At 44.2% G+C, this 26,578-nt stretch overlaps 2 protein-coding genes across 5 annotated transcripts; one reads left to right on the top strand and one right to left on the bottom strand.

The window, feature by feature from the left end:
* Window positions 1–617: 617 nt before the first annotated feature.
* LOC141264228 (isopentenyl-diphosphate Delta-isomerase 1-like) lies at window positions 618–7,195 on the top strand. Of its 4 annotated transcripts, none has more exons than XM_073676523.1 (5): window positions 618–793; window positions 2,861–3,024; window positions 4,075–4,167; window positions 5,178–5,308; window positions 6,665–7,195. In XM_073676523.1, exons 2-5 carry the CDS (start codon window positions 2,883–2,885, stop codon window positions 6,980–6,982), a joined length of 684 nt encoding a protein of 227 aa, XP_073532624.1. In that variant the 5' UTR covers window positions 618–793; window positions 2,861–2,882; the 3' UTR covers window positions 6,983–7,195. The 4 variants fall into 4 exon arrangements, with proteins under 4 accessions (XP_073532624.1, XP_073532623.1, XP_073532621.1 ...); XM_073676522.1 differs by having other exon boundaries at window positions 2,864–3,024; window positions 6,665–7,194; XM_073676520.1 differs by lacking the exon at window positions 618–793 and adding an exon at window positions 800–983 and having other exon boundaries at window positions 6,665–7,194.
* Window positions 7,196–11,756: 4,561 nt separating this feature from the next.
* On the bottom strand, window positions 11,757–25,336 carry GTPBP4 (GTP binding protein 4). Its single transcript, XM_073677651.1, has 17 exons — window positions 25,185–25,336; window positions 23,642–23,812; window positions 22,124–22,227; window positions 21,905–22,041; window positions 21,696–21,796; window positions 20,826–20,918; window positions 19,937–20,128; window positions 19,795–19,860; window positions 18,955–19,044; window positions 18,760–18,870; window positions 18,239–18,316; window positions 17,292–17,343; window positions 17,066–17,166; window positions 15,080–15,277; window positions 14,673–14,738; window positions 14,067–14,207; window positions 11,757–12,285 (listed from the first exon to the last, which is right to left on the bottom strand). The coding sequence occupies exons 1-17, from the start codon at window positions 25,230–25,232 to the stop codon at window positions 12,133–12,135; spliced, it is 1,902 nt and encodes a 633-aa protein (XP_073533752.1). The 5' UTR covers window positions 25,233–25,336; the 3' UTR covers window positions 11,757–12,132.
* Between the last annotated feature and the right edge of the window lie 1,242 nt (window positions 25,337–26,578).

Here is a 26,578-nt window from a genome sequence, read left to right on the forward strand (position 1 = left end):
CGACAGGTGCAGGGCGGAAGGCATCCGCACCAGCGTCCTGGACAGGGGATTGGCAAGCACGTACCACAGGGGAAGAGGCAGTGGTGTCACCCTCAGACACTAATTGTGGACCCAGTGTCATCGGTGTGTCAGGGTTGACAGACAGCCATACAGTGTCTGCGTTTGGCGTTACAAACATCTCCCTGAGTTTTAAAATTGGCGCTAATATCAATATCAGATTTTAAAAACATTCTTCAAGCTGTTGTTATAAAGTATTCTAATTTACTGAGATAATGACTTTTGTGTTTTCATTGGCTGTAAGCCATAATCATCAACATTAACAGAAATAAACACTTGAAATAGATCACTCTGTTTGTAATGACTCTATATAATAGATGAGTTTCACTTTTTGTACTGAAGATCTGAAATAAATTAACTTTTTGATGATATTCTAATTTAGTGAGATGCACCTGTATGTATACTCCCCAGGGGTGAATGTCTAGGAGTCCTACTATATAACAATTTTAATAGAATGTGCATTATTTGATGGATAAGTGTATCAGCCAATCAGTATGACGGTTGCAGGGGGGCGGGACTATGTGTTCTCCGTTACTCCAGAGGGCGTGCCTTAGAAAAGGCGCGTGACGTCGTGACGGATCAGTGGGCGGGGCCGACGTGTTCCTGACTTTCTAGTGGAACGTGCGGCCGGAAATCCGCTCCGTCTAGCTGACGCCGCTTGTGCTTTGTGCAGACGTTAGATTAGCAGGCTCTGTGCAGCTCACGGTGACGAGGATCAGCCGGAGCAGCGCTGCAGGCAGGTGGTGTCGTGTAATGTGCTGCGGATCGCCAGATGGTGGGACGCAGTGGTTCGGAGTTCTGATTGGCTGAGAGATGTTGTGGGCGGGGTTAGTGGGCGGTGCTCGGGTTTTGCTGGGTCTTGGCAGTGGCGGCGCAAGACTGCGGGCAGTTCTGCGGCAGGACGTGAGGAGCGCGGTGTGCGGCAGGTGAGCAGAGGGCAGTGCATCATGGGACGGGGCGGCAGCGCGCACGGACGTGTACTGATCCGGCAGACGGTGCAGCACGGTCCGTACATGTCCGTATATGGGAAGTGTCAGCCATGTGGTGTCTAAGAATGGATCTGTCACACCTGGGAGGGGATCTAGTGATGGCAGCCAATCACAGCGCTGCTGACATCTCTCAGCTGCTGCAGAACAGCATTAGCAGGGTTTGCTCTGCAGCCGCCCCTTTAATATCTGCATCCTCACTTTCTATAAATGTCCATGTGAGCGCGGTCATCAGGCGGCACCAATCTGTGACACTGCAGACACCGGGCGCAGCACACGACGCCATTCACACCTGGGCTGCGTCCGTGGAGAGGATCCGCTCCAAAATCCTTCCCAGAAACACTTGGATTGTTTCTATGGGAAATTCTCTTTGCTGCTCATGACAAGTGTTTTGAGTGTTTCCTAAATAGATTAAAAAAAAAAACTAAAGAAAAAGTGCAAGTGATTTTTTTTTTGCAGCTTCTCCTGATGGAAAATGCTCTAAACCAGGCTCTGTCCAATCAGAAGGCGGCGAAAAAACCTCTTCATAACCACTGCAGGAAAAGAAAGTCTCTCCTGAAACACTTTCCCCTTGAATAACTTTGTGAAGTTGTTCAAAGACTGTGAACTGAGCCTTAGGCCGGGGTCACCTGAGCATATGTTCTCTCATGCCAGAAAATGGGGGGCGACTATGCAAATGACAGTCTCATCTGAGTGTTGGGGCATGGGGGAGTCGTATCATGTGTGGAGGAGACGGGGAAACTAATTCCTCCATTGTCCGCAGTAATCGCACTGCACTTGGATGTCATCAGAGTGCAGTCCGATGTTTCTCACGCACCCATAGACTTGTATGGGTGCACTCAATTCCAATATTGGAGCTACATGCAGCAGTTGTTTTTTTCGTGCCAAATCCGCATGAGAGAACCAATCACACATCTGCACTGCCCCATAGAATAACATTGGACCGAGTGCTATCCAATAGAACATTACATATCACTCAGTCGTGTTATACTCCAGTGTGAATGAGCCCTTAGTCTTCCAGGGTCGTGACATCAGTTCTCAGATGAGTTTATACATCCCAAGAGTTGTGCAATTTGTCATGAACTTGCTGATTTCTGCTTGGCTCATATGACGGTGTGAGGCTCGCAGTGTGCTGTCACCACTAATGGCCGCAGGTGTCACCTGTCAGAGGGGCTTGTTGTTTCCTTGGTTGTGTATACTGCAGTTACCCATCTAATTGTGCGTCCTCTGTCCTATCGCTGCTGTGTATAAATACCATACTGGTATATTGTTCCCATTACCGTGAATAGGGGCTGTGTACAGAGTGGATCCGCAGCGGTGGCCGATGGGGCCATAGACTTTAATGACGCTCACAGTGACTCCATCTGCTTAATCACAGTTAATGGTCCCGTCCGTCGGTTGATCCACCTGAATCCCGCTTTTCAGAACTTCAGATTGCGCCCCAATCAAGCCCGTGAAGTGAAGAAAACCTAATGTGTCTGGACTTCTGCTGCTGATAGGAGGCATCTGTGTCCCATTTAGAGGGATCAATGTGTGTGACCCCCAATCCTGAGTTTAGGGTCTCTTTAAGTTTCACCCATTAGAGTACCGACCGCTATGTTTGGACCAGCCGGAGCTGAACTCTACAGACTCATAAGTATATGTGAGGCTGAGGGGTTTGGGTCAGGACACCTGCGGCCGGACTGGACATAGCTGTCTGCACTTTGACCATGAAAGCCGGCCTTAAGGGTACTTTCAGTTATGCCGATTATTTTAGATTTAGCAGTGATTGTTCTGTCCTTTTGTGCTTCTTGCTAAACATGACTCTGCTGTTTCAGCAGCAGGACATACAGAGCAGCCATGCCTGAGGTGGACACTGACGCTCTGGATGAGAAGCAGGTGCAGTTGCTCTCGGAGATGTGCATTCTGATCGATGAGAACGACAAGAAGATTGGAGCGGACACCAAGAAGAACTGTCACCTTAACGAAAATATCAGCAAAGGTAAAGCGAGTGCTGGGAAGGTTACATATAAAGTAGGGTCAGCAGCACCTGAATGCTGTGTGTCCTCATTGTGCTCTGCCTAACACAAGAAAGACCTTTTATTACATCCACCTATGGGGTGGTCCACTCTAGTGGGCTTCTGTGGTCTTGCTCCGGAGCCTCCTCTTGCGATCTCCGTCCTCATCTCTTGCTTCATGTGGATGAGGCGTAAAAAAAAAAAAAAAGGACCATTGGATAGCACCATGGTAGCGGGTATTTATTTTATCATCAGTTCCTCTTAGCTTTTTTTTTTCAGTTGCAGAAAACACTCTTAAAGGGGTTGTCCAGCCTTAGGGTACAAGTCTGCTGTCAGGTGAGACTGCAGACTTGTGAATCCTCACACCGCACGCACTGTGAGGATTCTCTGGGAGCAGCAGGCACATGCCCGCACGGAAGTGATTTGCATACATACTGTCACGTGCCAACTAGACGTGCGCGGCCTCGCTCAATGCAAGAGTACTGAGTGAGGCTATGTATGTCTAGTTTGAATGTGGCCATGAGTATGCAAATCCAATTCTTGTGGTCATATGACCGACTGCTCCCAGAGATGGCGTGCAGTGTGCGCGATGTGATGATTCACAAGTCTACAGTCAAATAGTGACTGTAGACTTGTAGCTCAAGGCCGAACAACCCCTTTAGGGCAAATTTCCCATGAGTATTTGGTGCATTCTTAGCACTATGTATTTTTGAAAATGTACGGATTTACAGGTCCAGCAGAACGAATGGAATTTATATACATCACATGTCTTGTTAGGCTCCCATTATCAAAGGCATTACCTATGTGCCTCATATTCTGCAGACAGCGGCTTCGCTAGGTAAAGATCTTTATGATTAGGTAACTAAACATTTGCAATAGGAACGTGACTGGTTCCCATGTGTACTTTCCATTATTTGGGAGCAGACTGTTCCCCATGGTTCTTGTGCTTTAGGACTTTAGATGCATAGTCATGTGTTTTTGTATCTGATATATTATTATTTGCAATTTTTTCAGATATTCTTTATTTCCCCCAGGTTTGCTGCACAGGGCCTTCAGCGTCTTCTTGTTTAACACCGAAAATAAACTCTTGTTACAGCAAAGATCGGAGGCCAAGATCACCTTCCCGGGTTTGTATTTCTATATAAAGACCAGAAAGCCAGAGATAAAACCATTTATTTTTATTTCCTTTTAGAAAAGGGTAATAACTTACTGATCCTGAGACATCAGGTTGTTTTTATAGAGCATACATGGGAGAGACCTGTCAATCATTTGGGGCTGGGCTTTTCAAACTATGTATTCATTAAAAGGCTGCACCTTTTAAGAGTTCAAAACGTTTCAGAGTTCAAAACATATACAGTGGCAATAACACAGCCAGGCTCTGATTCAGGCAGTCTGTGGTATAGGATTAAGATTTTAGACTGCCACAAGCTTCTTGCCTATAAACTACATGACAAATACATGTTGAATTCTCCAATTGGTGGTTTTGGGTCCCATTTAGCGGATACCCTTATATCAAAGTACTTGGCTAATGGGGTTGGTCACGAAGAATGATCATAATTGATCTGAAACTCCTTGCATATCTTCACTCTGTCTTGTTAATATTTTTGTGGATTATTCAGTAAAGCCATCTATTTTATTTGGATCATGGGAGCTGGATGTTTCTCCGTTTTCCTTAGTTAATGGGATTGTCCAACACTTTTTTTGAATAATAATAAAAAAAAATACTTCCCCTATCGTTATGGCACCGCTGCTACTTAATCAGTACTGTATCCTCCAATTATCTACTGGCCTCAAGCTCTGACGGAACTTCAGCCATTCACCATATACTGATCGTCTGCAGCCTTCATATTACATCCGAGCAGACCAGCATCGGCTGATTAGCTGCAGCAGTCACAGGATTTACCCCAGTAGCTTTTATTCCCCGAGAAAATTTGCAGTGGATACAGCACCGAGTGCAAATGGGCAGCAGTGGAAGCCCATTTTTATTTTTTTCACACCCTAGACTCATTGTTTTTAAAGGGCTTGTCTACCACTATTTTCACAATGTATTGTAGTATTGGGTATTACAGGTAACACCTGTATTCAGTGAATACTTATTGTGGAGATCTTCTATATTAATTCCTTTATTGTGGCCCAGGCTGTTATACCAACACCTGCTGCAGTCACCCACTCAATACCCCCACGGAAATTGAGGAAGAACATTCAGTAGGGGTGCGACGAGCTGCCCAGAGACGGCTGAAGGCTGAATTAGGAATTCCAATGGAGCAGGTACGGAGAAGGTGCTGTGATGTACATTGTGTCATTGTGAACGTTGTTGGAGAATTGTCACCGATGGGCTCTATATCACAATAAATTGTTGTGCACGCTTATGTAATGCTAGAACACGACTGTTTGGAAGTCGAGACGGTCATATTTTTATAGTTTTTATTTTCCATCTTTTTGAGCTTCTTTTAACGTCTTTGAAAACCGTAAAGCGGCTAAAAGAATTGACTGCTCTACTCTTCTCGTATCTTCGTCTTAGAAGCCACTCATTAGTTTGTATATATATATTAAAAAAAAAATAAAAATTCTGCAAAAATGAACAAATTAGGCGCCAAAGAAGATTCTTCAGGAAAATAACCATTGGGTATACCAGCGTCGAACAGACATCATATGCACGAACCCTTAGGCACCGTTCCTCTGATTTGCCAGTAAAATATTTAAGGTTGACCACGTTCTGGCCATTTTTCTGTGTTGTGTACATACATGAGTGATCTCCTACACCGGCGCTTGCCCCTTCCTTCCCAAAGATCAGCCATGTAACGACTGCTGCCGATCAGTTTTTACATTTATGGCACTCAACGTGGTTTTCCCTGTGTAGATACTGGAGATTCTGTTGAGTTTATTTGCACTAGCACTGATTTCTTACAGCGCCATGGTAGAACGGGATGAAGACGTTATGAGTGATTAGGGTTGCACAAAAAGATTAGCAACCGTAGTACTCAAGATGGCAGCAGTAGAGTTGAGGAAGAAGGTTTGCAGGACCTTGGTCTTGGTAGTCCGTGACAGCTGGAGCAGAGTACTGAGAACTTTCTAGCTGAGGTATCCCCAGCAATTCTAATAAATATTAGACCCCTGCAAAGTCATGCGTGAGTCTGCAACATAAGAAGAGAAGTCGGAGATGGCACAGGCAGAAGGAAGTCAACCAGTGGCCATGCAGGTAGTCACCGGACGAGAGCACTGTGGACTTCCTTCTACCTGTGCCATCTCCGACGTCTTCTTATGCTGCAGACCTACGCATGACTTTGCAAGGGTCTAACATTTATAAGAATTGCTGGGGATACCTCCTCTAGCAAATTCTCAGTGTTCTGCTCCAGTGGCCACGAACTACCAAGACCAAGGTCCTGCAAACCTTCTTCCTCAACTCCACTGCTGCCATCTTGGGTACTATGTAAGCTGTGACGGCTGCGTAGGGATTACACCACTGATCGATTGACTGCAGGAAATGCAGCGATGGCGGCCAGTGGAGGGATTCTTGACCACTGATGTCTGTGGACAACCTTTTTAGCTCTGTAGACACTGTATTTTCCAGTGCACTTGATGGTTGGCTGCACATTGATAGCGATTTATCACATCTACTTCCAGGTAAAGCCTGATGAACTTCGGTATCTAACCAGGATTCACTACAAAGCTCAGTCAGATGGCATCTGGGGAGAACATGAGATCGATTACATCCTGTTTGTACAGAAGGAAGTCGAGGTCGATCCTGATCCCAATGAAATCCAGAGCCATTGCTACGTGTCAAAAGAAGAGCTGACACAGTTATTAGAGAGGGCCAAGCGAGGCGAGGTGAAGATCACCCCTTGGTTCCAGCTCATCGCAGACACTTTTCTATACAAATGGTGGGACAACCTGGAGAATTTAAAATCGTTTGAGGATCATGATAAAATCCATCGAATGTGAATGGCACAAGTAGACTAAGTCTGTGTGACGGTACATGTTATGGGTGCGGTGCTGACACTGCTGTGGCGTATTATACATATGAAGGAAACAGTTAGGTGAATACTGAAATTCAGTGCAAAATAGAAAAGAAAAAATTAACTTCAGAATTGCTGTCCATCTAGATAAGTGGAAAAAAAACACTAACTGCAGCAAAATAACTTTAATTTTCTGGAATTGAACCATTGTTTTAGAAAAGGATTTCATAATAAATTTAAAACAAAATATGAAGTCTTCAAGACATGGAAATGTCTACTTTTACTGACTTTGGAAATGTTCACGCATTCAGTATTTGGTCAGTATTTGTAAGCCAAAATCAGGAGTGGAACAATCAGAGGAAAAGTATAATAGAAACACATCACCACTTCTGGATTTATCACCCACTCCTGTCTTTTGCATAAAAATACTGAACGTGGCCAAAGGGCTCCTATACACTATATTGGACTAGGTTCACACTTGAGTTCAGAGTTCCATTTTTTTTTTTTTTTTTTTTTTTATTTCCTTAATTTTGTTACAAGAACATAAAAACAGAACACTCTCATCTCAACCTGGCCAAGAATGGCGCTGGCTAGACCCTATTGAGTATAGTAGAGGGCAGGTATTTTGGGAGGTAAATATGATGGTACTTATATCAAAGCCGCTTAAAGTCATGAATCTAGTCTTAGAATAAAGTCAACCGAGACGTGGGACTGGATAATGACCTGATGTGTATAGGGAGTCTCTCGACTGTCGGGGAAGAGAAGGCTTCAGGCCTTTTCTTTTGTTCTCAGGGATAAGTTTGTGCGTCCTGCTTCCCTCAGCCCAGAATGATTCGACTGCTTTCAAACCGCATATAAGCTCCTAGAGTAAGGGTTGTCAATCCCTACGTGGGTGGGAAAAGTGTGCCTCGCCCATTGGATGGTCTGAGGAAAGGCTGTTACAGGTAAGGACAAGAAGTAAATTTTTATTTGTGCCATTGTGGAACAGAGGACATTTCAAAGCTGTTCCTAGGGTTGGAGCAATAATGGAGAAAGCTGCTTATGTCCTAAGGAAGCACCAGCAGAGGAAGGCATAGAGATACCTTGTAAAACTTGTCAAATGTGTGAAGCAGCACCTCAATGTCCAGCTTTACAGTCTTGAATAAAGGAGGCCTCATATTGAAAAACCCATGATCACTGATCAGATCCGATGGGCAATAGTGGTTTTGGTACTTGTCCCAGCATAGAATCCTAACTTCTCCAACATAGCAGCAAAGCTCCTGGTGCTTTCCTGGAAATTCAAGAAGATGACCATTGTCACATGTTCATCTGTACTCTGATGCTGGGTACCTTGATTAGGGCTGTGTCCAGTGATTCAGGTAATCTGGATGGTAAGTAGTTCCAGCATGTTGATTGGGAGCGCAGATTCTTCAGGGGATTGAATTCCTTGGATTGTTTCATCTTTAACATTCTCTGCCCAACCATGGAGACTGTCACCTGTCACGATGACTTACTATTAAAGCAGGAAGGACAATCCAAGAGAGGGGAGTGATGAAGTCACCACTGAAGGAATGGACAATCTCTTAATGAAGTATTTTCTGATCCATAGATTCCTTAGATTTGTTCCACTTTGTTAGCATGGCTCACTGGAGAGGGTGAGTATGAAATTCATCCATGGAAGCGAGAATCTCTTCCATGGATGAAATCATGAGACCTAAGACTGATGTGCAATACCAGATTGATATCTGCCTGTATCCCTGAAGTGATGGCACTTAGTGTCTGAAATTGTTCTTGGAACAATTTGTATTTTTTTCTGAGGCAGGTGGGACCTCTTTCTGTTTGTTTCTTCTGAGATGACTTTAGTTGTTTACTACAGGTTTGGTAAAGGGCAGAGCCACATTTTTGTCACATGGTGTTGCCGATGACCACAGATACAGTAGAGAACTGGGAGAGAACCCTAGTTGCATCAAGGTTTGCGTTGGAGATACATATGCCTGCTTGGGAGATTTGATGAGCAATGTCTGCTAACGCTTCAGGAGAAACACCAAATAGAATGCAATGCCAAAATTGTTTAGCCCAAATGGTGGTGGCCTTGCTAACCCAGAAATGTGTCAAACATTGGCCTCCGGGCCAAAATTAAGATTCAAAAGAGAATTTTGCAAATGACTCAATATTCCCCTCCCACTATTCCTGATACAATGCTGCATCTGGCATGTGTAATGTTGTGTTTTGCCACACAGGAAACTGGAGGGGTCTGCTACTGGTGAAGATGACCATCTTTCAATTAAGTCTTGTGTAAACAGACACGCAACATCTAAATGCATGGGTTTGGATTAACTCCTACCGAGGTAGTTACATTTCTTGGAAACACCAGAAGGAAATGGAGGCATGACAGGGGTAAAGCAGCGACCTAATGTCATTGACCTTCAAGGTCTACTTTATAGCTGTTATAAGGCTGTCAAACATAGATTACATCTTGGAAACCTCTTCAGAGTCTGATAGAAATCTCCTTCAGTGAAATCTCTCTACCGATGAAGAATCCCAGCTTTGTGTGTCAAGGTGCGGGGGGGAGGCAATGTTTCCGGTTTCCACAGTCCCAAGCATGCCACTTCACCCATAGCCCTCAAACCAACAGCAATTCTCATTGATACATAAAAAAAAATCTTCTTCCAAAGATGTGGAAACTATCCATGAAGATCTACCCATCCTAGCCACACCTCAATGAAATTCAGAGCAGTTAAAGCTACATCTGCATGAAGAGGCACCCCTTACAAATTTCTGTATCTTCCAGGATATCTGACTGCACTGGGCAGAATTACTTGATCAGACGTATCATCTGCTCTGACAAGATTTCGCTTCAGCACAGCCCCTTCTATAGAGTCCATCCTCACCTTCACTTCATATTTTAAGCGACCCGTTCATTAAACTCATACAATAAAACTTGATTGAGCCATTTCCTTCTCAATAACAATCTCTTTTCTAACCAGTGTATTGTTCACAAAAAAAAAAGATTAGCTGCCCCATTCTGGACCTAAAAAGTGCAACAATTATATCCAACTTTGCCACTTTTGGATGGACTCTTCACGCAGTCATAGAAATTTCTTAATTTATGGGGTGCATGTTTTTTGCATCCATGGATGCAACTGTTGAATGAGACTTTTTTTCCTATCTTAAAAGCACAGCTTTAGGAGGGCCCATGGTTCCTGTGTCCCAACCCCACAATGAAGCTACTAAGAAAATGGATTTTACAGAAAGTATATATATTAAAAAAAAAAAAAATCTGCTTTTTGTTGAGGTACACACACATACAACGCTCAGTTTTTTTTTTGTTTGGATGGACTTGCAGTAGTATTAGTGCAGTTGCATTTTTAGGGGGATTTTTGTGTTGTGTTCTACTGTTGCTTGTCACAAAGTGTTTAGCCGAGTACCAGGGGTCAGGTATGGCACTCATGACTCAAGTAGTATTTTCTTAATATTTAGTGGGTAAAGTACAAAAAAAAAAGACGTTTTTGCACCCATAGGAACAAGCGGCGGATACAGTGTTCCAACCGCCAGGAATCCCATCCTTCTTCCTCCACATTAAGCTACCACACACCTATGGGACACCTGTCCTCCACATACCTACAGGTCACATTATACTCTACACCGATGAAGGTCAGCAGTGACTGAAACGTCTGTTTTGTTTTTTGTACTTTTCCCATTAAATATTAAGAAAATATTACTGGAGTCATATGAGGGCCAAGTTTTTCTCGTGTAAGTCTCTGGGTTTGGACCCTGCTTCAGCACCTTCTTATCCCAGGAGTGCTGTAGTATTTTTTACATAATTCATACGAGTGCTGATTTTTTTTTCTCTTTAAAGTCAGCCTCCTCATAGCCATTGGTCCTGTGTCCTTCAAAGACAACTACAAGAATGAGATTATACATGAAGTATAAATTAAAAAAAACACAATGCTGGCTCCATACCAAACCTCAAAATTATAGGAACAGAAGTGTAATCAGATGTCCTTGTATTCTGTAATGTAAACTTTATCCATCACCGGAAAGGTGGCTTTGATATGTAGTGTTCTTGTAACAGCCATCGCTTTGCCACGGCAGTGAAATCTTATGCATCACTCCAGGAAGACAGTCTCCTGGCAGGAAAAGCACAGCGCCATAAACATGCGTTTTTTACTAGCGGTTTTGGTGCAGATTTTTCCCCATGGATGAAATCTGCAGCAAAAACGCTGAAAGAATTGACATGCTGGAGCTTAAAATCTGCAAGTCACAAATAAGCAACGTGTGCATGAGACTTCAGGATTCTCATTCCCTTTGTTGGCATCAGGAATCCCTTTAGGTTTTTTTGTCAAATTTCACTTAACCACAGCAAAACTGCAACGTGTGCACACAGCCTTACTCTGCTGTACAGCTAGTCTTTTCTATGCCTTTGGTTGTATTACTAATGGAAATCCTAGTTTGACCATTGGTGTAATGATCCGAGCTAAGGGCATCAGAGACAATTAAAATTAGTGTTCGTTCATGTCATGCCATAATATGGGAGCAAAAGTAAAGCACCTACTATACTCCAGTAAGAGTTGCTTTATACCTCACCTGCTATGGCGGCACTTAAAGCATAAGGGTGACATATATTGGTTACAAAAGATTGTGATCAATCCGAACAGAGTAAAGCATTAATCTCCATTGACAAAGATTTAACAACTTTTCTCTGAACTCCTCTTTTCTTTGATTATACCTTTCAATGAGCCCTATAATAATGCTGACAAACGTATAAGAAGCCCACAAGCTGGCACAATAAAGTTCTTTTATTTCACTGTCTGAGCAAATGGAGACGACGCTGGAATATCTCTACTTATGGAAAATAAGGCTGCAAATGGCGATTTCCTGATACCGATTAGTTGGTTTCTTCCAGAGTTATTTTTAATGAATAAATATCAGATGTTGCAGGTTTAATTTTTTTACATCTGAAGACATCAAACTAAAGAAATACAAGACCAAATCTGAAGGGTGGTGAAGTCCAGAACAGACTGATCCATGAAGACAATCTGCTGATGGTCTCTGGGCAGACACACTGTGGTACGAGGTTTATAAGGATGGTGACTGCTCCCTGTACAACGGTCCTTTCCGCAGCAGACCATGAAGAAGGCTGTTGGATGTGAACACTTATCTCCGGTCCGTGGGACCAGATTTCCTCTTGCCAACCAGTAAGTGTTTGGGCTTCAGATCATACACGTGTCTGTCAGATTCTCCTTTCTTGCCCATTCTATTCATTTTCCTCTGTGATTTCTTCATGATCTTATTTGCTTTCTTGGCCATCTAAGGAACAAAAATGAAAAATACAAAATGTATCATGTCATCTCAAGATGTGAAAAGAACATGGCTCCAAGTACACGAGGCACCCGGCATAAAAAGTCACATAATGTCACCAGGAGGCCAACCATCATCTGTACTAGGCACTACAATTAAAAACGAGGTGCTCCTGGACCCAAATGGTTACTTTTCTATCAGCCACTGATGGCTGGAGCAGGAATCGCCATCTCTGCTCTGGCTATGGAGTTTCCAAAACTTCCATTAACTTAAGGGAGTTACAAGGACCAGCGAGGTCCAGCGCAGACAGCAGTTTCCAAAGTCCTGTCCTCGATGGCCAGCGGAGAGAGAGGTTGCAATGTTAGCTGTGAAGGACAGAGATAGAGGAATAACCCTTTAAACAGTAATGTTCTGCCCATGCTATAAGGCCGAGCACTTCTGTTGCGAAGGCCATATTGTCATATAAACCCCTTCAGGACATGCTTTTCCCTACACGACTGCAGCTCCACCCACAGCTGTTGACCTGTGAAATCCCACTCTGTCAGAAAGAAGGGGAAGGGGAGAGGGGGTAGGAAAAAGCAGAAAGTGGCCATGTAATGAAGGGGTTAAAACCACTCCTAAGGCCAAGGCAAAACTTAAAGGGGTATTACTTCCTGAATCATTTATGGCTTATCAAACCTAGAAGCCCTAAATGTTATGATAGGTGCACGTCAGTCTTCCACGTCTCGTGTCTGCAGTGCCAAATGGGTGAAACTATCTAATTTTACAGATATATGGTGGACCCAGAGACTGCTGAATAGTGCACCATCGAAACGCAATGCAGGCTACGTATGGTCCCTGGGCAATAGGTTTTGCACACCTTGTTATAGACAATCACGTCTAACCAGTGGGGTCAGACCTTTTTAACTCCGCAGTGTGCAGCGTCCCGTCCATCGTTTACATGGTAACAAAAACTTGTCTGTAAGGGCCACTGTGCCTGGCATATTAGCTGCTCACTGTGCTAATTGTCAGGGGTCTTGTTTAACCACATTTAAAGAGGACCCATCACTTTCTATAAATATAGAATCTGTTTTGCTAATGTAAATGCCGCCCTTCTCCTGGACCTGGAATGGTCTTTCTTCTGTTCCTTTAATATGCCCCCCTCTTCCTTCTATGTAAATCTACTCTTGGTATCCAAATGGGTGTGATCCTTAAGAAGATGCCAACAGAAGACATTAGGATCATGCTCCCTTGGCTAAGGGTGCTTTCAGGTTGCGATCTGTGTCCCCGTTGGGGAATACGTCCTAAAATATCCTGCAAAACGGGGTCTGGACGTATGCAGTGACGGGGGCCATTGACCACAATGGTGACGGCAGAGTGACTGTGCGCTCTGCCGTGCACATTTTTTGGGAGTGTACCGCCCACAAGAGGCGGACACTCGGACACACCTACGTCTGAGAGTCCGCCTCCTGTGGGTGTGCGCTCCCAAAAAAAGTGCACGGCAGAGAGCACATTCGCTCTGCCGTCACCCCATACGTCCAGACCCCGTTTTGCGGGAAAATTTTAGGATGTATGCCCCAACGGGGACACAGATCGCAATGTGAAAGCACGCTAATAAGACAAGGAGCAAAAAAAAAAAAAGAAAAAGACGAGACTGAGGAGAACAGCAGGAAGTACTTAATATTTTTTTGGCAAATGAGAGATCCTCTCTAAATCAATATACAGCAGTGACACTTGGATGGTGTGGTGGTAACTTGACCATTGGGCAATTTGTATCAGTAATCAGTGGTAATAAAAAGGGGAACACCCACCTTTGCATCACGAACCCCAGACTGATCTCGTGGGGGCTTGGAGTTGCTTCTGCTGCGGGTGACCGATGCGGGCGGTTCCGACTCGTCACGCTTTCGTTTCCTTTGCACACTCCTGGATCTTGCTTGTGTTGCATAATGGGTCTGAAAGTAACAAGTAATACCATAAATAATCCCATCAATGGTAAGAGGATATATAGAGATTTTTATCTCTACAGCTTTTCTATAACATTTATAATATTTGCAGCACAAGTTGCTTTGAATGAATGTATCACCACTGTATCAACCTAGCATGTTTCTACTATCCCAAAGCTACAAAGGGAGAGAAAACCATAGCAGTCCTATGTCTCCAATTTATGTTTCTCCATTTATATACCGTCCTATAATCCCCAGTGACACAGGACAAGCTATCAGGTATCTGATCCAAATCAGCACTAAAAGTATCCCCGGCCAGAAGCGTTCAAGCCGCAAGATGTCACGGTGATCTTGTGACCCCGTTATCAGCATTATTCCTAGTCAGAGCGGAGAGAGCTCATGGCGTTAGGTCCAAGAATGATAAAATTCCGCAACATTCAAGTCTTGATACTGGGATTCACTGGGTTTTCTTACCTCATCTTTCTCAGTCATATCGAGCCCAAGATCACTCATCTCCTTCTCTAATGTCTTGCGTTGCACCTGTTCAAAAAAAAAAAAAAAATTAATTAAAATAACCTTTTTTTTTAGCATAAATGCCATAATTCAGATTTCTGCAGCAGATTCTAGTTTTTCTGGCCTGTATTTATTGCGTGTAAATTAATCTTTATGGTCAGGAATGTTTTCGGTTTTGCTCACTTACAGAAAACCTGGCGCCAGTGCAGCTGTAGCTCTATATAATATATACATCATTTACGTTCTCTCTCACTTTCTCGCCAGTTTAAGAGCCGATAATCGGTGAATAAAACATCCGGAGGCCAAGAACCTGCAGATGATTTCATCCTTATAATGACTGGGCAAACCTCCATGCGGGAGAAACTTACCCTTTTCGCAGTTCTTGGGAGTCGCGGCCCGTGAATATCTTTTTCTTTTGACTCGAGAACTTTTAGTTTTTTCTTGGTACGAATTTGCTTGGCAAGCTGGCGAATTTCTGCCATTTCTTCATCCTCGCTTTCAATGTCACTGTCATATTCACCAGCTCTTTCCTTCAGCTCTTCCTCTTTTTCCAACTCTTCTAATTTCTGACAACAAAAAAAACATATGGATATGGGACAATTATTTGACGACCCAACCACCAATCATCATCATCACTTGCTTACCTCTTATGCCGGTTCTAAGAAGAGTCCCAAACCCAATCATGAACATTTAATATATCCGCTTTTAGTAAAGAGGTTAACAGATCCCTAACAATTCTCATCATATTCAGGAACCATATACTGCTTCATTCCATTGCAGCTTTTTCCTATTGCAGTTAATGGACGTGAACTGGAGAAAGCCCATGGGAAGTAGTAGGTCAATCCCCACGTTTTGTGGCTGTTGAACAGCTGCAAAACATGCAGCCGTGGGGACTCAAACATGTCACTCGAGCACCCGCTATACTCTGTGCATACCCGAGCACCATTGGCAAACTCGAGTAATGAGCACTTGTGCTCATCACTAGTGATCATTCGTGTTGGTGCAAATCAATTCCGAGGAACGGCCAAGCAGTCAGGTCAGTAATCTGAGCCTGTCGGGACAGGAGCCTTGAGAACGGCTTCTTACCTTCTGAAATACAAGGCTTTTCTTTTGATTAGCCAATCTGGCGCAAAGTCACTGTTTTAGCATGATGCACTGATGCATATGTGAAGTCACGCCAGGCCAGGTAATCAACTAAAGAGCCGCAGATGCTGTCAGGTAGGGGGTGTTTCTCACGGCTCGTGTCACACATTCCTGACCCGGCTACTGTACAGGGTCCTGCGAAACCATTTGCACCAAACTAGTGATCATTATGGGTGCCACCACTGAGATCCCAATCTCCAGCACACGAGACTTGTGTCCAATTGCTCCCCTGGCCAACACTGTTCAGCCAGAGACAGCGTAGGGGCAGTTTAACTCATTAACATATTGAGAATGCTGATATATCGCTTTAATCTCCACCAATGTGGTTCCTTCTGGCCTGAATGACAGCTTTATCCTCCAATCATTTAAATGGTAGGTAACATTATAATGATATGATCTTCATGATTGGAAATAAGGGAGTCTATTCTATTGGCACATGGCTACAACAATACACATTGGCTTACAGTCCAAACAGAGGTGATAAAAGCTACCTGGCGGACATTTTGGGTGTCATTTAGCCTCTATCCCCTGATGACGCCGGTTAGGCGAAACATGTCGGGGAGGCTATAATTTTAGTTTACAATAGGACAGGTAGGGAATAGTGCAATAAGTGGTCCGCGGCCACAAGCATATGATAATGGAAATAGATAGGATGGCTATTGGATACACAGTTATGCCAATTGAATAATCCTGATAGTCCTCACTACCTGCGCCTATATTGGAATTTTAATATAAATTACTACTATAATAAGGATTTAATTATTAAAAGTTAAGTTTTATAGAGCTTTAGTTGGGGGTTCTATTTGCCAACAGGCAATATGTCAATTGCTCCCCTGGACACAAGGCTGCAGCCTGGAGGCGTTGAACGGAGCAAAAGTTTCCGCATAAGCCCTGCAGCTCCATTCAAGTCTATGGCTCCAACATAGATAGCTCAGCAAAGCGGCAGACAATATGAATGGAGTGGTTGGGGCCACAGGGAGGACGTGTGAAATACTGATCAGTTCAGCTCTTCTTGGTTGCAGATCTTTTTTCTAGCAACCAGTAGGGGTCCCAGCAGTGGTCCTCAACAGTTATCACTTATCCAGTGAACATGTGATAACCTGCGTAGCCCACAATACTCCTTTAGGTAGAGTAAAAGGTTTCTACTACCAATTGGTAACTCAAAAAGTCAATAGCAGCCTAAACTATTTTGACGATTTACCTAAACTTACCTTCATAATTTCAGGATCTATGTAATCAGCAATGTTATGTCCTTGCCACACTTCTGGGATCCTGTCGTATTTCTCAGATGGGTTCATTAGATCCCAGTATTCTTGAAAGTGAAGCACAATTAAATGTTAAAACCATTTTTAATTTGCGAATATGCAGAACTAAAAACATCCAATAAATCCACAAACTTATGTATAGGAACTATATGACCTCTGCCCTGATACTTACTCTGGAGATCCAGGATATAGTCATCGCCCAACTCCATTTCAAGGTCTTTCTCCTAAAAGTCACAAAAAAAAAAACACGTCAGGAAACCTTTTCAGTATTCTGACAGGTTTTAGGGGCAGATCCAGCAAAGTCCTGACAGACTACAGACATTCTGCAGCTAATGAACGTAAATGGAATACTTTATACCAAATTACAAAAAATGGAAATGGCATGGATTGTAAAAGTCATACTGAGTACTGTGCAGATTCACGTCATAAAACCACGTATACTCTACTGAATTAAAGGGAACCTGTCACTTTAGAAAACCCTATTTACCTGCAGGTTAATCTGCATGTACGTAGTGTTACAATGCTGCCTGTCCATCTTACTGAAAGTGCAGGTACTGGGAGAAAATGAATCAAGTTTCCTCCCAGGAGCCACCAACTTATAATCATGGGGGAACATGGAAGTAGCAGGTAGTCACACCTCGCTATACAGTTAGTGGCGGCAATATACACGCCCCAGCACTGACCACAGACCTGGCTGTCCGTGCTGGGGTGTGTATACAGCTACTACGAACTATATAGCGAGGGGTAACACTGTATAGCGAGGGGTGACAATAGCTGCTCTGTGCACACCTGTACGATTCAAAGCCAGCGAGTCCCGTAAGGAAATAATTTCATTTTCCCATAGTAGCTGCACCTCCCGTAATGCGGCCGAGCAGCTTTGTAATGCCATTTACCTCCAGTAAACCCTATATATCTGCAGATAAACAGAGTTTTCAGAGGGGACAGGATTCCTTTATAGTGGGGTAAACTCTGCAGGCGCATATGTTGATTTTTATGTTCTCAAATCTGTCTAAAAACACATCAAATATTGGATGTGACTATGGCAAAATCCCTGAGGTGTGAAAACGGCCTTTGGATGCTCCACCAACAATGACTGCGGAGAACGGAAACACCACTAACCAATTTCTTCTTTGGAGCTTCAATATCCATATGTTTCTTTCTTAATGCAGCTCCCTCTGGTATAAAAGGCGGCCTTTCCTGAAACAAAATTAGTCATATATTAAATGAGGGTAGTGCTCCTTAGTAGAACATTCTTCCCAAGGTCCCAGCGGTGGGACATCCACCGATCAGCAGAATGGGAAACTTTGGACCCAATTAGAAAATGGTGCAAGAGGTCAGATGCCTGACCACCGCTCCAATCTTTCCCTATGGATTTGCCAGGAAAAAGCAGAGTGAAGAACTTGGCAGCTCTATAAGGAACGAATTGAGCCCAATTCCCACTGCCACTCCATTCTAATGAAGATAAAAGCTCGGTGTTCTGCGGAGCGGGTCCGAGTGGTCAGACCCCACCAATCGGTAAGTGTCCTGTGGGGATAGGAGATAACTTGTTTTCACCGGAGAACCCCTTTAATATAAATGACCCATCTGATTACATCCAGTTGGCACGGATGACTGCTTTTATAGGACATTTACTATCTCACCTTCTCATCCCGCTTATTTGGTACCGCCAGGTGCAGCCTGTTCAGGACATCATTTACTTTGTTCCCCTTCATCTTGGTTTCCACTCTATAAGCCAGCAGTCTGTCACACGCCTGAGATCAGAAGAGAATAGAGCGGCATTATATTCCTTGGCCCTGAGAAGACGACTCGTAGCCACAATTACAAGGTCAGCGAACCTCAGTCTTCACTTGGATGACTCCTTCCTCCGTGAGGGTGCTGGTCTCGATGATCGGCAGGCCTTCATTCTCAAAGTCCTTAAAGATTTTCTGCAAAAAAACACCAACTTGTTACTTTCCATAAAGTTCAGGCGATGGTCTATACATAAGCACAGACCTTGTTATTGCTTATTAAGATTCATTCACGTACAACCTGTCCAAAACTGCAGAAATTCTGCCGCTTCATTGCAGGAATTTCAAGAATTGAGACAAGCGTGGCGCTGTGCGATTCAGTCCTTACACTGAATGGCGCGCGATTGGAGACCCGAGTAAGCACACAAGACATCTAGAAATGCCACGTGTGGTGCCACTCCTGTGCCAGGCATGGGCACAGGACTAACAGGTCTGAAACGTACAGATAGGTAATATGTAAAAACACCCCAGCTCACTGATGGACTCACAGGTAACTCATTCTGCAGCAATAGACAGCGCAACAAGGATGTTTATAGAAGACAAATGGTGCAACATTTTAATCAAACCGAATTACATGCATTTGGGTTAAAAAAAAAAATTGACCCTAAAAATGGATTAGTTCTTTAAAGTCTGCCTAAACAATCAGATCAAACCGCAAATGAACCTTTGCTCAGGGAATACGTTTAGACAGACCAGATCTCCCGACAGCTTGTTGCAAAATGTTTTCAGATTTGATAAGGACGCGATTTGCTAGTGATATCATTTCTTTATGATCCACCTGATGCATTTTCATTCCGGACCACCATGGATAGCTATGACTTCGGTAGTCCGATTTGCTGCACCATTTATTGCAATACATTACATTTTGGAGACGTCACGCATTGTTACCTGTTGTTCCTCGTCGAGCTCAGAGACGCGCTTCACGTCACACTTATTCAGAACGATAATGAGAGGCTGCAAGGAAAAAGTAGAGATAAGTTTTTCTTTACCGTGTTACCGTCAGTCTCCAGCGTTTGACGACAAAACTCACTTTATTGGAGAACAGAGGACGGATGTTGCTGAAGAGCTCCAGCTGCTGCTCTATTGTGTGTCCACACTGCTCCGAGACGTCCATGACGTACAGGACGGCGGCCCGGAGGTGAGCCAGGGCCGTGATCGCCTGCATCTCTATGGTGTTCCTGTCCTCCAGGGGATGGTCCAGAATCCCAGGGGTGTCCACTACCTGCAACGTGCCCCATGAGAAGAAGTGTCAGTCATTTAACCGTAACATGACATTTTCCAAAAAGCAGCATGGTTCAGGGTTGCCGTACAGGGCAGGAGCCCGCTTTGCTGTACTAGCCCATTTATACGGTGCGCTCTTTAACACGGACATTTAAAGGGAACCTGTCATGTTGAAAACCTCATCTGTTCTGCAAGCATGTTAACTCCTTCAAGACATAAGACAAACTAATATATGTCGTGTCCCTGCCTTAGATGCACATGATGGCTGATTAAAATCGGCCATCATGTGCAGGGAACCAGCATCAACAGCAGCGGGTGGAGAGGAGCTGGATACAGCCAGTTCCAGGCCCCCCGTACTCCTCCAATGCTGCAAAGGTAAAGCCTCTGTCAGTGGCAACATCAGGGTGCACAGATCAAGCCAGCGGCTCAATCATACCGCTGGTCTGACCTGTCAATCATGATCGCACCGCTCCCAGCCAGCCATCAAGGGGTTAAAGCTGCTCTTTGTTACTCTCTGCTCCATGACTGTTGTTGTACCACAACTCCCAGCAGCAGGATGGAGACCTCCACTATATAGTCTCCACTATGGAAACATTGATCGGCCACTTTAATTAAAATGATCAATTTACTCCAAAGATAATGGAAAGTGGAGCTGGTAAGTGGAAACATTACATTGTGATCACACAGCCGTTCTTTACCTGCCAGCGGAGGTACTTGTAATCCATGTGCCCCACAAACAAGGACTTGGTTGTAAAGGCGTACGGCTGGACCTCTACATCTGCCCTCGTCACCTGAAAAACATATAAATCAATCACAGACGTTTTCTCTCAATAGTCACTTGTGTGTAGCCAGGATTGTACTCCCATATCTGAGGGTATCATAAAGTAGTGACATATGACAAATCCAGAGCTGGGATACGAGTGAACAACCGGGGCTCAGCTCCATGGAATATGATGACTGGCCTTTACGAGCCTGTTTACACAAGCCGACCGCACTAACAAGTGCGCAGAAAAATCGCCAGGACCATGATTCTGTGCACATGGAATATTGTTCTCGGCAGCAAGATGTCCTGTTTACTCAGGACAATGTGCTGCCGAGAATCAATAATTTTAAGCCGCTTTGTGTGTTAATGAAAAGCGAGTTACTCGATGCTAAACAATCGATCCGGACCTCCTCTCCTACTCTTCTGGTGTAGATGATGTTGAAACCACAGATTATCTACACTGACATTGCTGGAAGAGTAGGAGAGGAGACCTGTGGATTGGGGGGAACCCGGTCTGTAGGATTATGGAGACATGGGCAAGTATCTGCTACTTAATATTTTTACAGTACACTTGGCCCGCATGTGAAATACAAGAAATGCTGTAAAATCTCTAACTGTGGCATGCTATATGACAGTCGCATTGTCTTGTAGAATAATGGACCTCAATGAGGCTCTATATAGCTTTGCATTATGTAAGAGCAAAACAGGCAGGAAAATCACTACTTAGCACATAAGCATTTTTACCAGCTTCATAATCAAATAATCCCTAAATTTAAAAAAAAAAATTATGAGAGATTATTACAACCTTATTGATGAAGCTGGATTTCCCGACATTTGGGTAGCCGCAGAGAAGCAGGGTACGAGTGTTGGGGTCAATGCTTGGCAAACGGGAGAGATGTTGACGCACTGCGAAGAGAGTAAAAAAAAAAGTTGACGAGTCCAAATGTACGGAAGAGACTGAAACATTGGAATAATCATCTGGTGTCTCCAGAAAGATCTTCATGGTGGAGTTACCTTGCTCCAGGTATTCCAAGCTCTGCTTCTGCCTCTTGATGATTGTGCACATGCGCCCCAGGGCCGCCCGCTTCAGCTGTTTACAGCGGTACAAGGAGTCTCCATATTTCATCAGCCTCACGTAATCCTTGGCCACACTAAGACACAACAGAAGAAAGTCACAAGAGCTCAAGGAATACAACACAGGATGGAAGTGTCCACGTGAGTGAGAAGCCTTACTTGTCCACTAGGTTCTTGGCGATGTTTATCTGCCCCAGTGCCAGCTTGTAGTGGTCTTTGTCGTAAAGGACGTTCATTAAATCTGCATAGAACGGATGTACGTCCTAGGGAGAAAGAGACAGCAATGCATTCAGGACATCGGCAAGCACCACCCTCCTAATTCCCTTCAGGAACAACAGAGGGGTGTCCTCACATGCTGCAGCAATCTGGTTGCTGCCTATAGTCTCCTTCCTAACGAGAACACGTGTACGCTCAACAGAACCGAGCATGCCTGTGTATGGAAGATGGGGGCATAATAATAAGCAGCTTATTTAAAGATATCCATGCAGACCCCCAGATCTGGCTTCATCGACTTTCTCAGCTTAGGAGCATCCCTTTAGTTAAAGTCCCGGTGATTAGATGACCTCCCATTATGGGGACCCTCAGCAAATAACTACAAATTATGGGGGGGAATAAACTAATCAAGTGTTCACCTCTTCTGCAGCCCCAACACAGGGGACATTAGAAGAGTTATCTCCTGAGCCCCATTGATTTTAATAGGTTCAGCGTGCCAAGCATGGCCGTCCACCATTCCATTAACCCCTTCCCAAAAAGGTCAATTTTGATTTGGGCGCTTCAGATTTACTTCCAAGAGTCATAATGTTTATACTCTAACACCACTATGAGGGCTTGTTTCTTGTGGATCAAGTTGTTGCTTTGAATGGCAAAATTAATTTTTTTTAAGTACTGGAAAAAAAATGAAATTTGTGGTGCTAAAAAAACAAAATGCAATTCTATCAGTTCTTTTTTGGGTTTGGTTTTCACAATGTTCATTGAATGGTGAAAATAAGCTGGCAACAGGATTCTTCTGGTCAGAAAGATTATGGTTATATCGAACTTAAGTTTATTATTTTAGTGATTTGGAGGAACAAAAAAAAAAAAAAAGAAGATCTGTGGTAGGAGGAGGGAGGAAGCAAAATGATCGAAAAACGCCAATAAAGATATTTTGTTTTATTATCTCCTTACAGCATTTATCATATGGGTTAAAACATTTTATATTTTCAGAAATTGGACTTATATGAATGCATTAATGCCTAATATATTTAATTTATTTTAATTTCTAGAACATAAATGTACTTCCTATGTAGAAAAAGGGCTAAAACAGGGGGAATGGGACCACAGCTCTTTCAATCCCTGGGGGTCCCGCAGGAGGAAATGCCAGTTATCAGACACTTATTTCCCAACCACTTAGGACCTTTAGAATAAAAGACGTCTTTTTCAGCCGCTCTGGCTAATAGATGCGCCACGACAGCCATCATAAAAAGGGTCATGATTTGTGGAAATACCATAGAAAATGTATGTGGAAACTTCTAAGGCGCTAACAATCATATCATACCCTGCACACATCAGCCGGAGATGGTGCGCGAAAAACTTGATCACATGACCCCCCCATCCAATCATAGAGAAGGACCCTAGAGAAGGACCCTAGATGCTCGCTCACATACCAACAGATGGAAAACACCAAAAACATTGACTTACATCCAATTTTGGGAAGTCTGTGAGAATCTGGGAGAGGCGGTCGTGGTAATTTTGCTGGGTGAACTTCACTTTTCTCATATAAAAATGCCGGATCCGGTTGATCTGATAATGTTTGTGGACGACCGTCGGCGTCTTTCTTTGGGTCTTGGACAACGTGAGGTCTATGAAGTCCTGCAAGACACGGGCACAAAGGGTTAATCGTATGACATTAACTCCCGGCTCACATCATACACACACCTCAGACAGACGCAAACAAAAAAAATCATGTAAAAATGGCCGCTCATGGCAGATTTCCTGTCATATTACCATGGCGACCAGGATACAATCACCAGATAAAGCCCTCATTTATCAAATATGGCGGAATAAGCGCCGAATCCTTAGCGGTCCCTGCTCCAACGTGGCACAAATCACACCAACGTACCTGTGTAAGTAAGATAATAACACGGCCCTGACGTTACACAGTCACTGCATTGGGCACAAGTTGGGACTCTTCGTTGGACACTTCAGAAGTCCGAGGTGACAAATGTCACACGTTAATGGGGAATTTTGTACAAATTGTGACTTTCTATTCGTATTAAAAATGGTTGTGACAAGTTGTTTTGCTCCAAAACAAAGATGGCCGGTGCGGAACGTGTGAACTTTTTGCTATTTGTACAAATGCAGTCAGAAATGTGGCGCGTCTCGCCAAAACGGTTTCCAACGCCCCCTTTCTCAGCACTTCAGTCCTGATTCATTAAGACGGGCGGTCCTCGCGGTGAGGGGGCAGAGTGTGAGGGTCCTGAGGAGCACTAGTACTGAATAGGGGGTCGTCTGAGCCTCGTCACAAACCGTACAGGCCCCGCTGGGGTGAGCTGTGTGGCGGGGTGAATGCCGCCGCTCCTTAGGAATATGGAGCTGGGAGATAATGGTGCGAGAGCGGCAGAAGGGGTTATATACTATAGTGCAGGCGCACCAGAGTTTATAGACTTTTCAAAGCTTTTTGTAAGAGCTTTGATGAGCGGCCAGAGGAAGACAATGATATTCATCCCCGGAGTGCCAGGACCAGACACCATGTCGGTGGTGGCAGCAGGAGATGACTGAAGGTTTATATAGAGGGGCATCATGCAACTGGCTGCTACAGAGGAGATTTGGGGGGAGACAAGCCAGCAACAGGGGGTGCACTGATTGGCATCACCAAAGGGGAGAAAAGGGACATGTCTGCTGCCACCACCATGAGGGTGAAGCTGGCAGGGAGGGCAGCAGTGTGTGCACTGTGGGGTAAGGGCACAGGTGGGCTCCCCCGGGGGTGTACAGGAGCAGAGCTGCTGTGCCTATCCCCGTGCTGACAGCATTATCGGAGCGGTTCCCCCCATGTCACATGGTACATCCTGATTCCCAGCACACTATGAACCAGACCACACATCCTGCACGGCCAGGACAGAGCACCATGCGGCCTCCCCTCCACGTGTCTCTCCTGCGGGGCACCTTCCACCAGTCGGGCAGCAGTCCCCTCACATGGAGCCGGCTGTACACACCGCCGACCTCTCGGTCTCAGCTGACGTACCTTGGCGGTCGGCACCACAGTGATCTTCTTGAAGTTATACAGCGCCATGTCTGCGGCCCGTCCTGTCCCGGTCCGGACAGAGTGGAAGAGGCAGGAAGCGAACGCGTGTAAAGGGACGGAAGCGGAAACCCTGGGCCGCCATCATGGATGAGGGCAACTCTGCCCATAGTCGATGTGGAGTGACGTTCTGGGAAGCGGGGAGCACGTGCTTCTGGGTCAGCGGCAGCGAGCAGTGTGCGCCCTGGTGTCAGATCCAGACACGCGGATCCGTCCATTAGCCCCTCAGGGGGAGATCACATTTGGTGCTTTGTTGTTTTTTTGGAGCAGAAACTCTTACATCACATTCAAAATTCCTCTTTTTTGGAGCGTTTCTGTACCAAAAACTCAGTGTGAACACACCCTTAAAGGGCTGCAATTTTTGTAAAAAATAAACAAAACCACTTTACTCCCCAGGTTCAGTGCTGTTTCCTCTGCTGCTCTCAGTATTGTCTGCAGTGCTGACATCATGTGGACAGCGCTGCAGTCAATCTCAGCTCAGCTGCATTGCCATAGTAGACTTCACAAGTTGCTCAGAGCAGCTGAACTGACTGATTGACTGCAGCGCTGTCCACATGATGTCAGCACTGCAGACTGTTTTTTCTAAACTGCATGGGGGTGGGGGACAGGGATTTTATGTAACCAGAATACGCCTTTTGGAACAGACATTTTAAGAGTTTTTCACCTTCATTTTTTTCTCCCTTTATTCCAAGAGCCATAACTTTTGCATTTCTCCATCTACACAGCCGTGTGACGGCTTCTATTTTGTGGGATGAATTGCCGTTTTGAATGACACCATTCATTTTATCTTACAATGTACTAGAAAAAACAATCCCAAGTGCGGTGAAAATGTAAATAAAATAGAATTCCGCCATCGTATTTTGGGTTCTGTTTTTACAGTGTTCACTGTGTGGTAAAATTGAGCTGCCAGTACAGTCCTCCAGGCCAGGACGTTATGGCCATGACTTTTCTTCGGACCATTTTGAAGCACATACTGGGTTTTGATTGCTTTTTATTGCATTTTTGAAGGAAAGAATGAAAAATGACAAATCTTGGTTTCTTATTTATTTTATAAAACTAATTTTATATTTGATAGATCAGACTTCTAATGAAGCAACAACACCAAAATGTGCTACTTTTTTCTTAATTTTTCAATTGGGAAGGGGGGTTAATTGACTTGTTATATTTTTATTAATTTAATACAATTATTTGTACTTACATAGCGCAATTAATTTGCAAAAAGCTTTACAATAATCAGCATCATTGTCCCCATTGGGGCTCACAATCTTAGTTCCCTATCATTATGTCTCTGGAGTGTGGGAGGAAACCGGAGAATCCAGAGGAACCCTACGCAACCA

Source organism: Phyllobates terribilis, unplaced genomic scaffold (genome assembly GCF_046119375.1).
Source record: "Phyllobates terribilis strain yellow unplaced genomic scaffold, ASM4611937v1 Scaffold_4__5_contigs__length_816908805, whole genome shotgun sequence".
NCBI lineage: Eukaryota > Metazoa > Chordata > Amphibia > Anura > Dendrobatidae > Phyllobates > Phyllobates terribilis.